The sequence below is a fragment of the Mobula hypostoma genome, chromosome 1 (genome assembly GCF_963921235.1).
Source record: "Mobula hypostoma chromosome 1, sMobHyp1.1, whole genome shotgun sequence".
Lineage (NCBI taxonomy): Eukaryota > Metazoa > Chordata > Chondrichthyes > Myliobatiformes > Myliobatidae > Mobula > Mobula hypostoma.
In genome coordinates this window covers 246,810,280-246,825,627 of record NC_086097.1, presented here as the reverse complement: position 1 = coordinate 246,825,627, position 15,348 = coordinate 246,810,280, and the positions used below count along the sequence as shown (strand labels likewise).

The window sequence follows — 15,348 nt, the reverse complement described above, 5'->3', positions numbered from 1 at the left end:
GCTAACAGTAGTGTTAGTGTTGTCTGACCAGTGCCTTGTAAAGCCTCAGCATCACATCCTTGCTCTTATGTTCTTGTCCTTTTGAAATGAATGCTAACGTTGCATTTGCCTTCTTACCACTGACTGAACTGGCAAGTTAACCTTTAGAGAATCCTGCACAAGGCCTCCCAAGTCCCTTTCCACCTCAGATTATTCCGTTTTCTCCCTGTTTAGAAAATAATTTACACCTTTAATTCCTTCTGCTGAAGTGTACAATCATACACTTATGCTATATTCCATCTGCCACTTCCTTTGTCCATTCACCTAATCTGTCCTACAGACTTGCTGCTTCCTCAACACTACCTGCCCCTTCACCTATCTTCATATCATCCAAAAACTTGGCCTCAAAGCCAACAATTCTGTCATCAAAATCATTGACATAACGTGAAAAAAGCAGTCTCAGTCCTGACCCCTGCGGAACACCGCTTGTCACCAACAGCCAACCAGAATAGGCTCCCTTTATCAATCTTTGCCTCCTGCCAATAAGAGAATCTTCTATCCATGCTTGTATCTTTCCTGTAAAATCATGGGCTCTTACCTTGTTACGCAACTTCATGTGCAGCACCTTGTCAAAGACCTTCCGAAAATCCAAGTAAACAACATCCATTAACTCTCCTTTGTCTATCTTGCCTGTTATTTCCTCAAAGAATTCCAACAAATTTGTCAGGTGAGATTTTCCCCTGAAGGAAACCTGACTTTGGCCTACTTTATTATGTGCCTCCAGGTACTCTGAAAATTCATCCTTACTAATGGGCTCCAGAAGCTTCCCAGCCACTGAAGTCAGACTAACTGGCCTATATTTATCTTTTTTCTGCCTCCATCCCTTCTTAAGGAGTGGAGTGACTTAACAGATCGTACCTTCCCTGTAGAGATCCCAATGATCCAGAAATCTGAAACCCTGCTCCATGCACCACTTCCTTAGCCATTCATTCATCTGTGCTACCATCCTTTTCTTGCTCTGACTGGGTTACTAGGAGTAACCCAGAGATTACTACTTTGGAGGTCCTGTTCCCAAACTCCCTATATTCACTGTGCAGGACCTGTACCCCTTTCTACCTAAGTCATTCATGCCAATGTGCAGTACAACCTGTGGCTGCTTACCCTCCCACTTACGATTCTTCTGTAACTGCGCTGAGACATCCTGGACCCTAGTCCCTGCGAGGCAACATACCATCCTGGCTTCTCTTTCGTGGCCACTCAATATTCTGTCTGTCTCCAAACTAACTCTGGAGAGGGTCCAGAGGAGGTTCACAAGAATGATTCCTCCACTACATTCACATGTGCATTGGTGCTGTTTCACGCACCCGTGCTTGCCTCCAACCTCCAATCTGCCCTTAATTTCACTTGGTTTATTTCTGGCACTTCTCTCCCCTTTCTTGATTTGTCTCCATCTCTGGAGACAAACAGTTGACTGACATTTTTCATAAATCTGATTACTATGGCTGCCCCGACTAAACCTCTTCCCACCAGAGATGTCCTCCTCCTTCAAAGAACAGGGTTTCCCTTTATTCACCATTGATGCCGCCCTCACCGTACCTCCTCCATTTCCTGAACATCCATGCTTACCGCATCTTCAGTGATAGAGTTCCCCTTGTTCTTACCAATCATCCCATGAACCACCACATCCAACACATCATTCTTCACTGCTTTCGCCATCTCCAAAGGGATCCCACCACCAAACAAATTATCTGTCCACTCTGCTTTCCATGGGGATCACACCTTCCGTGATTTCCTTGTTCATTTGCACTTCCCCCGTTAATCTACCTCCTGGCACTTATTCTGCAAGCAGTCTAACTGTTGCACCTGCCCATTCACCTCAGTTCAGGGCCCTAAACAGTCATTCCAGGTGAGGCAACACTTCACCTGCCAATTTGCTGGGGTAGTCTACTGTGTCCAGTGCTCCTGATGCGGCCTCTACATTGGTGAGACCTGTTGTAAATTTGGGGACTGCTTTGTTGAGCACCTTCGCTCCATCCGTCAAAAGCAGAACTTCCCAGTGGCCAAACATTTTAATTCCCATTCCCATTCCCATTCAGACGTTGCCTCCTCTTGTGTCATGATGAGGTCACTCTTGGAGGAGGAACAACAGCCTGTATTCTGTCTGGGTAGCCTCCAACATGATGGCATGAGTATTGATCTCTCCTTCCGGTAACAAAAAAAAAATTCCCTCCTCCTCCCCTCTTCTATTCCCCACTCTGGTCTCTGCCGTCTTGTCTATCACCTTCCCTAGTTCTACACCACCTTCCTTTTCTCCTATGGTCCACTCTTCTCTATCAGTTCTTTCCTCTCCAGCCCTTTACCTTTTTTTACCCACTTGACTTCACCTATCACCTTCCAGCTATCCTTCTTCCCCTCTCCCCACCTTTTTATTCTGGTGTCTTTCCACTTTCCTTTCCAGTCCTGAGGAAGAATCTCAGCTCGAAACATCGATTATTTATCTATGGATGCTGCTTGACCTGTTGAGTTCCTCCAGCATTTTGTATGTGTTCCTCTTTTGCAATCTGTATATGGTTCAGGCCCTCTGCTGCTTTCTACGCTTCTATAGACTCTGTTCCCTTCTCCCAGTTAAATACAGATGCAAAAACAAACCATTTAAGATCTCCCATTTTTTGTTTTTGGTTCCATGTATAGAATATCATTCTAATCTTTCAGAGGACCAGTTTTGTCCTTTGCTATCCTTTTGCTCTTAATATACCTGTAGAAGCCCTTGGGATTCTCCTTCACCTTGTCTGCTCGAATAACTTCAAGCTTTCTTTCAACTCTACTGATTTGGTCCTTCCTGCCTATACCTGCTATGCACCTCCTTTTTCTTAACGAGACCCTCAATATCTCTCAAAAACCAAGGTTTCCTAAACTTGTTATGCTTGCCTTTTATTCTGACAGGAACATCCAAACTTTACTCTCAAATTTTTACTTTTGAAGACTTCCCTCTTACCATGTACACCTGCCAGAAATCAACCTGTCCCAATCCACACTTCCAGTTCCTTTTTGATACCATCAGAATTGGCCTTTCTCAACGTGTGGACCAGACCTGTTCTTTTCCATAATTATCTTGAAACTAATGGCATTATGATCACTAGGTACAAAGTGTTCCCCGACACAGACTTTTGTCACTTGCCCTGTCTCATTCGATTTAGGAGATCTGGTATTGCACTCTCTCCAGTTGGGACTTCCATGTACTGTTTAAGGAAACTTTCCTGAACCCATTTGATAAACCCTTGCCCATCTAGACTTTTTACAGTATGGGAGTCCCAGTCAATATGTGGAAGTTAAGATCATCTAATATCACAACTTTGTTTCTCTTTGTCTGTAATCTCTTTACAAATTTGGTCTTCTAAATCCCGTGGACCGTTTGGTGGTCTCATTAACATGATCATCCCTACTTTATTTGTCAGCTCCACCCATAGAGCCTCAATAGATGAATAGCCTCAATAGTCTGTCCTGTCTGAGCACTACTGTGCTATTTTCCCTGACAGTAATGCCACTCCTCCCCTTTTAATCCCTCCTACTCTATCATGTCTTAAACAACAGAACCCTGGAATATTGCGCTGTCAAACTTGTCCCTACTTGTAACCAAGTCTCACTAATGGCTACAACGTGTGCTGATCCATTGCTTTACTTACAATACTCATTGCTTTGGAATATACACAACTTGGAACATTAGTCCCACCATGCTCAACTTTTCAATTCCGGACTTAGGCTTAACAACATCTTTCTCTACAACCCCTCCACTATGCAAGTCTAGTTTAAACGTCTTCTTCGTCTGTATAGGTCCCACCTTCCCAGGAAGAGAGCCCTATGATCCAAAATTCTGAAGCCCTCTCCTTAGCCACATGTTAAACTGGACGATCTTCCTAAGTCTGGCCTCAGTAGCATGTGGCACAGGTAGCAATCCTAGATTGCAACCCTGGAGGTCCTGTCCTTTTCCTTAGCACCTAACTTCCTGAGCTTACTTTGCAAGATCTCATCACCTTCCCTACCTATGTCATTGGTACCAAAATGGACCATGACCTCTATCTGCTCACCCTCCCACTTGAGAATGCGGCGGACTCGATCTGAGATGTTCCTGGCCCAGGTGTCTGGGAGGCAACAAACCATCCAGGAATCTCGTCTCATCCATAGAACCTCCTTTCTGTTTCCCTAATTGATGAATCCTCTATCACTACAGCTTGCCTGTTCTCACTCCTTCCTTTCTGAGCTGCAGAGTCCTGACTGCTGTGACTTTCATCTCCCCCCCACCGCCCCCCCAACAGTATACATAGTGAGGGGATCGGCAACAGGGGTTCTCTGCACTAGCTACCTACCCCCTTTCCCCCTCCTGATGGTCAACCAGTTACCTGTATCCTGCACCTTTCTGTATATCCTGTTTTATCAACCACCACCACCCTCCCAAATAATCTGGAGTTTATCCAGTTCCAGCTCCAACTAGGGGAGAACCAGTGGATGTGGTATATTTGGATTTTCAAAGGCTTTTGACAAGGTCCCACACAGGAGATTAGTGTGCAAACTTAAAGCACACGGTATTGGGGGTAAGGTATTGGTGTGGGTGGAGAATTGGTTAGTAGACAGGAAGCAAAGAGTGGGAATAAACGGGACCTTTTCAGAATGGCAGGCGGTGACTAGTGGGGTACCGCAAGGCTCAGTGCTGGGACCCCAGTTGTTTACAATATATATTAATGACTTGGATGAGGGAATTAAATGCAGCATCTCCAAGTTTGCGGATGACACGAAGCTGGGTGGCAGTGTTAGCTGTGAGGAGGATGCTAAGAGGATGCAGGGCTTGGATAGGTTGGGTGAGTGGGCAAATTCATGGCAGATGCAATTTAATGTGGATAAATGTGAAGTTATCCACTTTGGTGGCAAAAATAGGAAAACAGATTATTATCTGAATGGTGGCCGATTAGGAAAAGGGGAGGTGCAACGAGACCTGGGTGTCATTATACACCAGTCATTGAAAGTGGGCATGCAGGTACAGCAGGCGGTGAAAAAGGCGAATGGTATGCTGGCATTTATAGCGAGAGGATTTGAGTACAGGAGCAGGGAGGTACTACTGCAGTTGTACAAGGCCTTGGTGAGACCACACCTGGAGTATTGTGTGCAGTTTTGGTCCCCTAATCTGAGGAAAGACATTCTTGCCATAGAGGGAGTACAAAGAAGGTTCACCAGATTGATTCCTGGGATGGCAGGACTTTCACATGAAGAAAGACTGGATGAACTGGGCTTTACTCGTTGGAATTTAGAAGATTGAGGGGGGATCTGATTGAAACGTATAAAATCCTAAAGGGATTGGACAGGCTAGATGCAGGAAGATTGTTCCCGATGTTGGGGAAGTCCAGAACGAGGGGCCACAGTTTGAGGATAGAGGGGAAGCCTTTTAAGACCAAGATTAGGAAAAACTTCTTCACACAGAGAGTGGTGAATCTGTGGAATTTTCTGCCACAGGAAACAGTTGAGGCCAGTTCATTGGCTATATTTAAGAGGGAGTTAGATATGGCCCTTGTGGCTACGGGGGTCGGGGATATGGAGGGAAGGCTGGGGCGGGGTTCTGAGTTGGATGATCAGACATGATCATAATAAATGGCGGTGCAGGCTCGAAGGGCCGAATGGCCTACTCCTGCACCTATTTTCTATGTTACTTAACACAGGGTGTTAGAAGCTGCAGCTGGATGCAATTCTTGCAGGTGTAGTTGTCAGGGAGACTGGAGGTCTCCCTGCCTCCCCACATCCTGCAAGAGGAGCATTCAGCTATCCTGCCCGACATTCCCACTGTTCCTTCCCCCACCTCTGCCCACGGAAAGACTCCTGGTTCCCTGTCTGTCTGTATCTTGTTTTACGGCGGTTGGCATCTAGCTTAATGGTGCATTACCACCACCCTCTGCTCCAGAATGTGCACTAGGCATACATTCTAAATCCCTTCAATCAATCTCAATCTCTATCTATCTATCTATCTATCTATCTATCTATCTATCTATCTCTATCTCTCTCTCTCTCTCTCTCTCTCTCTCTCTCTCTCTCTCTCTCTCTCTCTCTCTCTCTCACACACACACACACACACACACACACACACACACACACACACACACACACACACACACACACACACACACACACACACACATATATATATATACACAAACCTACACTTCACCCTCCCATCTTTGACCATCCTAGTATCCTATTCCTGTTTATTCGTCATATTCTATAAAAAAACCCCTGTACCCCTTAAAAACACTAAAAATACCCGGACTTGTGCTCTCTCACCCATGCCCAGCAACCCTTTTAATGTGAATTCCTGCATCCCCAACTCCCTTAATTTATTTCTCATCATCTCTCTCTGTATCCCATACTTCCTGCAACACAAAACTACATGTTCTACTGACTCCTCTTCCTGACATTCCTCACACAATCCTATCTGGTGTTTCCCTATCATTTTCAATGTTTTGTTTAATGCACAATACCCCAGCCTTAAACTAGTCCACACAATTTCCTCTCTTCTGTTTCCATTACCTACCCTAGTAACTGCAACACTCTTTTGTATTTGATATAAATGCCTCCCTTTCTCCTCCCTGTCCCATCTTTCTTGCCACATTCGGTTGACTTTTTCCCAGATTACACACTTAACCTCTGCTTTACTGATACTAATGTGCATTTCCACATTTTCTGTTTTTAACGCCCTCTTTGCCATCCTGGTTCCCTTCCACATCAGTCTCTTTATATAATAGCCACTTAACTTATCAGTCATCACATCTCTGGCATGCAGCAGTGGGCTATTATTACAAAGGAGAATAGGCCTCACCCAAGATTAGGATCAAACTCAGGCAGTGGTGCTAATCATCGAGTCATTATATCTTCTTTACCATGCATCCTTTCCTGAGTCCCTTCACGCTGCTTCCCATCCCCCTGCCAAATTATTTTAAACCCTCCCCAACAGCTCTTATAATATTGTTTCCCCTCAGGTTTAGGTGTAACCCTTCCCTTTTGTACGGATCATGCCTCCCTCAGGCTACATCCACACTAGACCGGATAATTTTGAAAACGCTGGTTTTGAGTGAAAACGACAGGCGTCCACAATAGGCGTTTTTCAAAATATCTCTGTCCACATTAAAACGGATATTTGGGCGAATCTACTCCTACTGGGCATGCGCAGACACATCTACAGAAAACAAGCGAAGGGAAAACGGTATAATATTTGCGTTTCCGCGGCGGCGTTGTGCTATTTCCATTGGTCAAAAACTAGAGTACCTACAACAACAGCGAAAGAAAGTTTTCAACAATGTCTTCGAGGAATACGAAGAAAACCTCCACTGGAAAAAGCAGACCGGACTTCTTCGTTTAGACAGACAATGAAGTTGAGCTGTTTCTGTGAGTTACAAACGACTACAAAGTCAGCAAAGCAGTGGAGAACGTGGAGATGTTTAACTCCAAACAAGCTATTAACGTAGACAATAAAGTAAACAACACATGCATGAAGCCGTCCTCTACCCAAGATCAACAAGAGAGTGGAATCTTCTGCCGCCAGACCTGCACAGTATTTCTGACATTAATATTTTTAAAGATAGACTCAATCAAATCAATTTAGGGGATCTAGTCAAAAAAGTTCACTTTACAATTTAACTCTCACACCGTTCACACCGACTGCGCGTTGTAACAGCCGTCCGGCAGTGCTTGTGCAGTACCAAGCAGAAGCAGAAAAAGCATTGTTGTTGTGGTGTTGTCACGACAGTGTTTTTAAATATCTCCGTTTACCCCGTCCTCACTACAACGCGCAACAATCGTTTTTAAATTTACACACTCTGGAGAGTGTTTTAGAAAAGCTCCATTTTCGGGGGATGAAAACGCCGTTTCAATGTGGACAGAGGGTCAAAACGAAGAGCAAAAGCTTCGTTTTCAATATTATCCGGCGTAGTGTGGACGTAGCCTCAGAAGAGATCCCAATGATCCAAGAACCTGAAGTTCTGCCCCCTGCGCCAGCTTCTTGGGCACGCATTTATCTGCCAAATCATCCCTCACTGGTGCATGAGTGGCAAAGGTAAAATCCAGAAATTAATACCCTAGAGGTCCTGCTTCTCAGCTTTCTGCCCAGTTCTCTAAATTCTCTCTTCAGGACCTCTCTGCTTTTCCTTCCTATGTCATTGATACCAATACGTACCAAGACATCTGGCTCTACTCTCTCTCCCTCCAAAATGCTGTGGACGCAATCTGAGACGCCCCTGACCCTGGCACCTGGGAGGCAGCATACCATTCGGGTTTCTTGTTAACATTCACAGAATCCCCTGTCTGTTCCTCTGACTATTGAGTCCCCTATCACTACTGCTCCTCTCTTCTTCCACTTTCTGTTCTGTACCACGGACCCATGCTCAGTCCAGTAACCTGGTCTCCATGGTATTCCCCTGGGTGGTCATCCCCCACAACAGTATACTTACCTTTGAGAAGAATGGCCACAAGTATGCTCTGCGCAGACTACTACCCTGTCACTCCAATTGATGATCTCACTCTTCCATGCAAGCCAAAGGTCATCCAGCTGCTGATTCAGATCCCTATCACGGTCTTCAAGGAGCTGCAGCTGGATGCACTTCACGCAGATGTAGTTCCTTCTGAATCTCTAGGTCTCCCAGGTCTCCAAAATCCAACATGAAGGACACAAATTGGCCATTTAAACTACACTAAGTACCCCTGACAGTAAGAAAAAGGGGTAACTTAACAGAACCTTACCCAGTCAACTTGCCCAGAGCCAAGCCTCATGTGTGGCACCTTGTCAAAGGCCTTCTGAAAAAATAAGTACAGAACATCAACCAATTCTTCTTCGTCTACCCTGCTTGTTATTTCGTCAAAGAATTCCAACAGATTTGTCAGGCAAGATTTTTCCTTGAGGAAGTCATGCTGACTATGGCCTATTTTATCATGTACCCTGAGACCTTATCCTCAACAATCATCTCCAACATCTTCCCAACCACTTTGGTCAGACATCTGACCTATAGTTTCCCTCCTTTTTGAAGAGTGGAGTGACATTTGCAATTTTATGGTCTTCTGGAATCATTCCAAAGTCTAGTGATTCTTGACAGATCATTACTAATACCTCCTCAATCTCTTCAGCCACCTGTTGTCCTTCATGGGAGCCCTTCTGCCTTCCTGCTTGTCCTTTTGATAGAATATGTATCCTTACATTAAGCTCCAAGCTATAATCTTCTTCCAGCCATAATTCATAATACAACATCATACCTGCCAATCTGCAACTGTGCTACAAGTTCATCTACTTTATTCCATGTACTGCACACATTCAAATATAACACCTTCAGCCCTGTATTCATCCTTTTCGATATAGAAACATAGAAAACCTATAGCTCAATACAGGCCCTTTGGCTCACAAAGTTGTGCTGAACATGTCCCAACCTTAGAAATTACTAGACTTCCCCACAGCCCTCTATTTTTCTAAGCTCCATATACCTATCCAAAAGTCTCTTAAAAGACCCTATTGTATCTGCCTCCACCACCATTGCCGGCAGCCCATTCCACGCACTCACCACTCTCTGAGTGAAAAAACTTACCCCTGACATCTCCTCTGTACCTACTCCCCAGCACCTTAAACCTGTGTCCTCTTGTGGCAACCATTTCAGCCCTGGGAAAAAGCCTCTTTGACTGTCCACATGATCAATGCCTTTCATCATCTTAAATACCTCTATCAGGTCATCTCTCATCCTCTGTCACTCCAAAGAGAAAAGGCCGAGTTCACTCAACCTATTCTCATAAGGCATGCTCCCCAATCCGGGCAACATCCTTGTAAATCTCCTCTGCACCCTTTCTATGGCTTCCACATCCTTCCTTAGTGAGGCGACCAGAACCGGCACAGTACTCCAAGTGGGGTCTGACCAGGGTCCTATGTAGCTGCAACATTACCTCTCAGCTTCTAAATTTAATTCCATGATTAATGAAGGCCAATGCACTGTATGCTTTCTTAACCACAGCGTCAACCTGCACAGCTGCTTTGAGCGTCCTATGGACTCGGACCCCAAGATCCCTCTGATCCTCCACACTGCCATTAGTCTTACCATTAATACTATATTCTGCCATCATATTTGACCTACCAAAATTAACCACTTCACACTTATCTGGGTTGAACTCCATCTGCCACTTCTCAGCCCAGTTTTGCATCCTATCGATGTCCCGCTGTAACCTCTGATAGCCCTCCACACTATCCACAACACCCCCAACCTTTGTGTCATCAGCAAACTTACTAACCCATCCCTCCACTTCCTCATCCAGGTCATTTATAAAAATCACGAAGTGTAGGGGTCCCAGAACAGATCCCTGAGGCACACCACTGGTCACCGACCTCCATTCAGAATATGACCTGTCTACAACCACTCTTTGCTTTCTGTGGGCAAGCCAGTTCTGGATCCACAAAGCAATGTCCCCTTGGATCCCATGCCTCCTTACTTTCTCAATATTGTACTTATCAATATTGTCCACCTTTTACCTTGCAACATATCCCATTGGCTATTTTGCCTTGGCAACAGCTTCTCCTCACTGCACGTTGCTTCTGTTTATGAACGAGCTAGTGTCTTCAGCCCTATCCATCTGCCTTTTCAATGTATTCTTGCATTAGTAACTTTGATAAAGATTAGAAAGGCTATTAATGTTACTGTGATGCCTGCATTCAGGAAATGTTTTGAGCTTACTATAATTAAAGTATGAAAGTAAATAGTTTAAATTTGACCGATTTTATCATTCAGTTTGTACAGAGTAAAGTAATATCATTGCCCATGAATCGTGCTGTTAGAACATTACAGCACAGCGCAGGCCCTTTGGCCCACGATGTTTTCCTACTCTAAAATCAATCTATCCCTTCCCTCCTACATAGCCCTAGATTTATCCATGTGTTTATCTAAGAGTTGCTTAAAAGCCCCTGATGTATCTACCTCTAGTAGGGGGTTCCACACGTTCATCACTCACTCTAACAAACTTACCTCTGACATTCCTCTGCCCCCGCCCCCCCATACTTTCCTCCAATAACCTTAGAATTATGTCCTTTCGTATTAGCCATTTCTTTCCTGAGGGGAAAAGTTTCTGGTTACCCTCTTGATTCATGCCTCGTATCATCTTGTATACCTCTATTAAGTCACCTCTCCTTCTGAGAGAAGAGCCTTAGCTCACTCAATCTAATTCTCCAGGGTTTGGAGCGGGTGGCTTGTGTATTAGCTCATCCATTAACAGGTTTAAGTTTCATGTTTCCGTACATTGAAGCTATATGCTGTGTGCCTGCATCCACATGTTTTGTGCCATGACCACCTTTAACACCATTCCTGTTGGAGCATTAGTTTAATTCTGTGAGCAGGAGTTACCTTGTGTTCATCTGCATCACTTTCAGTGAGTTTGGTTACCAGGGCACGGGGATATTCCATGCTTAAGGTACAACCGCTTTGCATATGTCTGAAAAGGAGTAAACATGAGATTCTGTGGGTGCTGGAAATCCAGAGCAATGCACACAAAATGCTGGAGGCATGTCCGAAACATCAACTCTTTATTTCCCTCCATAGATATTAAATTCCTCCATCATTGTATTTCCAGCATCTGTAGAATTTCTCGTGTTGGTTCTGATTTAAAATCTTACAATTTTGTACAACATGTACAATGTAACACATAGTCATAACGCTAACCTTTGCAGTTTCAGATTTCGACGATCACTCCACTGGTCAGTTGGATCTCAGTGTCTCAGATCAGTCACCAGTGCATGAGCATCCTCGGATTCTGCCCCCAGACCAGAGACCTCCAGAGCCTCCGGAGCCTCCACCTGTTTCGGATGGAAGCTTCCAGGCTGAAGACCAGCATGAGGCCACCCCTTGCTCTTCGAGTGATCCAACCGCAGGAGTGAAGGCGGCCCTTCTGGAGCTCTTGGCTCAGCACCAGGCCCAGGAACTAGGACAGCCAGCTGTTGACTATCGAGCGGGCAGCAGCTTGAGAGCTGCTGCAGACTACGGGGATGGATTTGGGACATCGTATTCATCGAGCAATTTCAATAGTGATGGGTACAGCAGCAGACTTGGCAGGGGCACCTTCCTGGGCAGTGCGGATGCCCCCAGTCATTCGCTCCTGGATTCAGTCTCGTCGACGTTCAATGCTCCATCATCTCGCACTGGTAGTGCACACCTACATTCTGGTTACCCTGAGGCCTTTCCTAGCTCAGTAACAGCTTACAGAGAAAGTATTGGTTATCTTGGGAACAGTGCTATGCAGTTCACTGGAGATAAAGACCACAGATTTGAATACAGTCGCACTGCGCTGCCCCCGCTGGCCAGCAGTGGAAGTAATCCTGCAGCAATACCTAATAGTACTAATAGTGCAAATGTGCCTCTTGCTAAAAAACTGCAGAATTACGGATTTGTTGCCAACAGACAAGAGAACCTAGCTACCACTGGCTCTCTTCACGGACAGAACTGGGGATCCCCTGGGCGTGGAGTAGTTTATTCTCATGCCTATAGTGGGCATATTAGCACACCAACCATCGGACGAGGCAGAGGTTTACCATATTGATTTGCAGACCAGACTCCATCTGGTATACATGAGTTATACACTGATAGACAGCTGGGAAGTCCTCTGCATTGACGTGGTTTGTAGCAGGGATTTTTTAAAAAAAAATGTAAAGTGTATATTTGAATGCAAATACAAGTTATTAGATTTGACAAATTTGAAGTGTGTTCTATTACAAAAACTGATTTGTACTCACAGAGAAGTAATGAAGAAAACACTAGGCTTCTCTCACGAACTGCAACATTTTCCCCATCTTCCTCTTTCGTTTAGTTTTAAAAAGATTATTTTTATGATTCTCTTTTGACAGGTTACACCCATTGGTATTGTAGGAATTTTGAGCGGAATGGAGTTTCTAGGCTAGCTGACATTTGAGGTACTTGTTACAAAAAAATAACAAGACTACAGCCAAAAGATTGGCAAAAATTCTGTATGTGAAGTGCTTTTCTGAGTTTGGACCAACTATTATCTGTGAGCTACTTGACGCTGCAAGTCTCTTAAGTAGTGTGCTTTTAGAATAAATATCTAATTAGCAAGTAGTTGTCATAAACTTGGAATTATTGAAGGAAGTGTGGTGAATTCACATTGTGACTGAACACCTCATGATTTACCCCATTTATAAAATAAGTCTGTGGTCCACTTCCCTAAACAAAATGGACCAAGATGTCAGAAACTTTGAGTAAAGTCCTTGCAAACACTGTTGCCTTGTTTTGTAGTCTACTACCAAACAATTCATACTAAATAAAAAAAAGCTGCAAACATCCGCTGACCCCCGTATTTTTACATCCGTCTTTCTTTATTCCCTTAGGCAGTTTGTTTCTGCCTGTTGTCAAAGTAGTTTACATGGCATCAAACAATGGTAGCTACAATCAGGATTTGAAAAGGAGGGGTTTTAGCAGAGATTTTTCTGCATTGGTGAACTTTTCTCACAATTTGTGTTACAAGACAATTATTTCAAAAGCCTTTTGCAATGCTGGTTGTAGTTTGAAGCAAACAGTCAAGTAAGTGACACCTATTATTCCCGATGAATTAATACTTTAATTCAATCTTCAAACAAGTTTATAAACTCTTTTCTTTTGACGTGTCAGATCTCACAAGTCATTAGTTGTTTTGAAGTATTCATTGCTGTAAATAAATGAAAATTGTCTGAAGGGATCTGTGAGGAAGGAAGCTGACATGACTACAGTTCTGGGCGTATCGTTTTGTTCTAAAGAGGAAATCTATCTTATTGAAATTGAAATGGATTTTTCATCTCTGAATTCCTGTATCTTATTCTTGGACTTGAGGGGCGCTGATGATGAATTGGATCCAAAGCAGCCTGCAAACCCAGGTTTATTGACTTGGCAAGAATTCCTCCTTAATTCGCGTGGAAGTATAAAACTGTGCGCTGAAGTGGAATGTTATTTTGGTGCACGATGAGTGGAGTATGGTGGTCCACATCCCGAATCACTGCTCTGCTCACCATGGTTCATTTTGCCATCACATCCTATATACGAGCTTTCTGGTGCTGGACATACAGCAGAAGATTCTACTTGCAATGAAATCATTGTTGCATTTGACAGGCACATTTGATTTTACTCAGTCTTATATTTTTCGTTAGTTCAATCTCCCCAAAGCAAAGTCTGATTATAGACCAGTAAACTTCCATGTTAAATTTATTTTAACCAATTGGGTGCATTTACATTTTATTATCTTACATTTAGCTCATTCGAGCAAATTTTCAACTGGGCACGTTTGGCAAGGGTGTATAAAATTAAAGTCTGTTAATAGCTGTTCCATGCACTTTGGGGTGATACCATTGCTGGGATTAGAAAATTGCAGAGTGTTGGTGAGTTAAAGATTTTTCAAACCTGCTTAAGATTTATTAAAACTTTATTTTCCCCACTAATAAAATAATCCTTGTGTAATTCATTGGCAGTCAGAATTTTGATTAAAACAAGTGTACATTTCAAAGTCGTGTTCTATTCCTTTATTTTCTGTGCCCAATTTTTTTTCCCCCAAACATACAATGTAATAAGATCTCAGGTGCCCAGACGGAGTGGACATCATTACTTACTGTGAACTAGCGCTGCCCTGTACAACAATTGCTATTGTTACACTTGTATAAATGAAGACTTTTTAACTTTCACTGTTGTGCATAAAAGGTACAGGTTAGATATCATTCCAAAATTGTAATATACTGTACTCGGGGATAAATGGGCACATTGACATTTTAATGCACACTCAGCTGCAAAATGCTTCCCCATTCACCCTGAATCAGTTGGGTATTTTAGTTCCAAGTCTTCAGGACATCATTCTGTTAGCCTGCTTCGTATTCTCTTCGGAAGAAGAATTCAAAGTAAAAGCTATTTATACTGTAATGTTTTATGAATACTATGGCCTTTTCAAAAAGTTACATGTAATTTGTTTAAAAAAATTCTGGCATTGTAATTTTGTATGGATCTGTAAATAAAGATGGAGATTAATTTCTGCAAAACTTCTGTTTGCACTGCCTGTGAATGTGGGATGGATACTGTACGCTGAGGCTTGGGCCAAGTGCAGCCACCAGCTTAATGTTATAAATATTTTCTCAACAGGAAAATTTGGTGAGCATTTGAAAAGAATTATTAAAGAGTGCAGTGGCCTCATAAACTAGGGAAAATTTAAAAGGGAATAGAATTGGTAAGAAAATGTATGATTTTTAATTATTTTATGGTAATTTTATTTATAAATAATTTTTGAAACTAGATTGTTGGACAGTTCTCCTGCAATAAACCTTACAACTGAATTTGTTTAATTAAGATGATC

At 43.3% G+C, this 15,348-nt stretch overlaps 1 protein-coding gene across 2 annotated transcripts in view; it reads left to right on the top strand.

Moving 5' to 3' along the window:
* LOC134356117 (cyclin-dependent kinase 13-like) overlaps positions 1-15,108 on the top strand; it is a 136,208-nt gene extending 121,100 nt beyond the window's left edge. For both annotated transcript variants that reach the window (XM_063066747.1, XM_063066738.1), the window contains exon 14: positions 11,702-15,108. In XM_063066747.1, the coding sequence (XP_062922817.1) occupies positions 11,702-12,567 (866 nt within the window). In that variant the 3' untranslated portion in view covers positions 12,568-15,108. The remainder of the gene's footprint in view (positions 1-11,701) is intronic.
* The last annotated feature ends 240 nt before the right edge of the window (positions 15,109-15,348 follow it).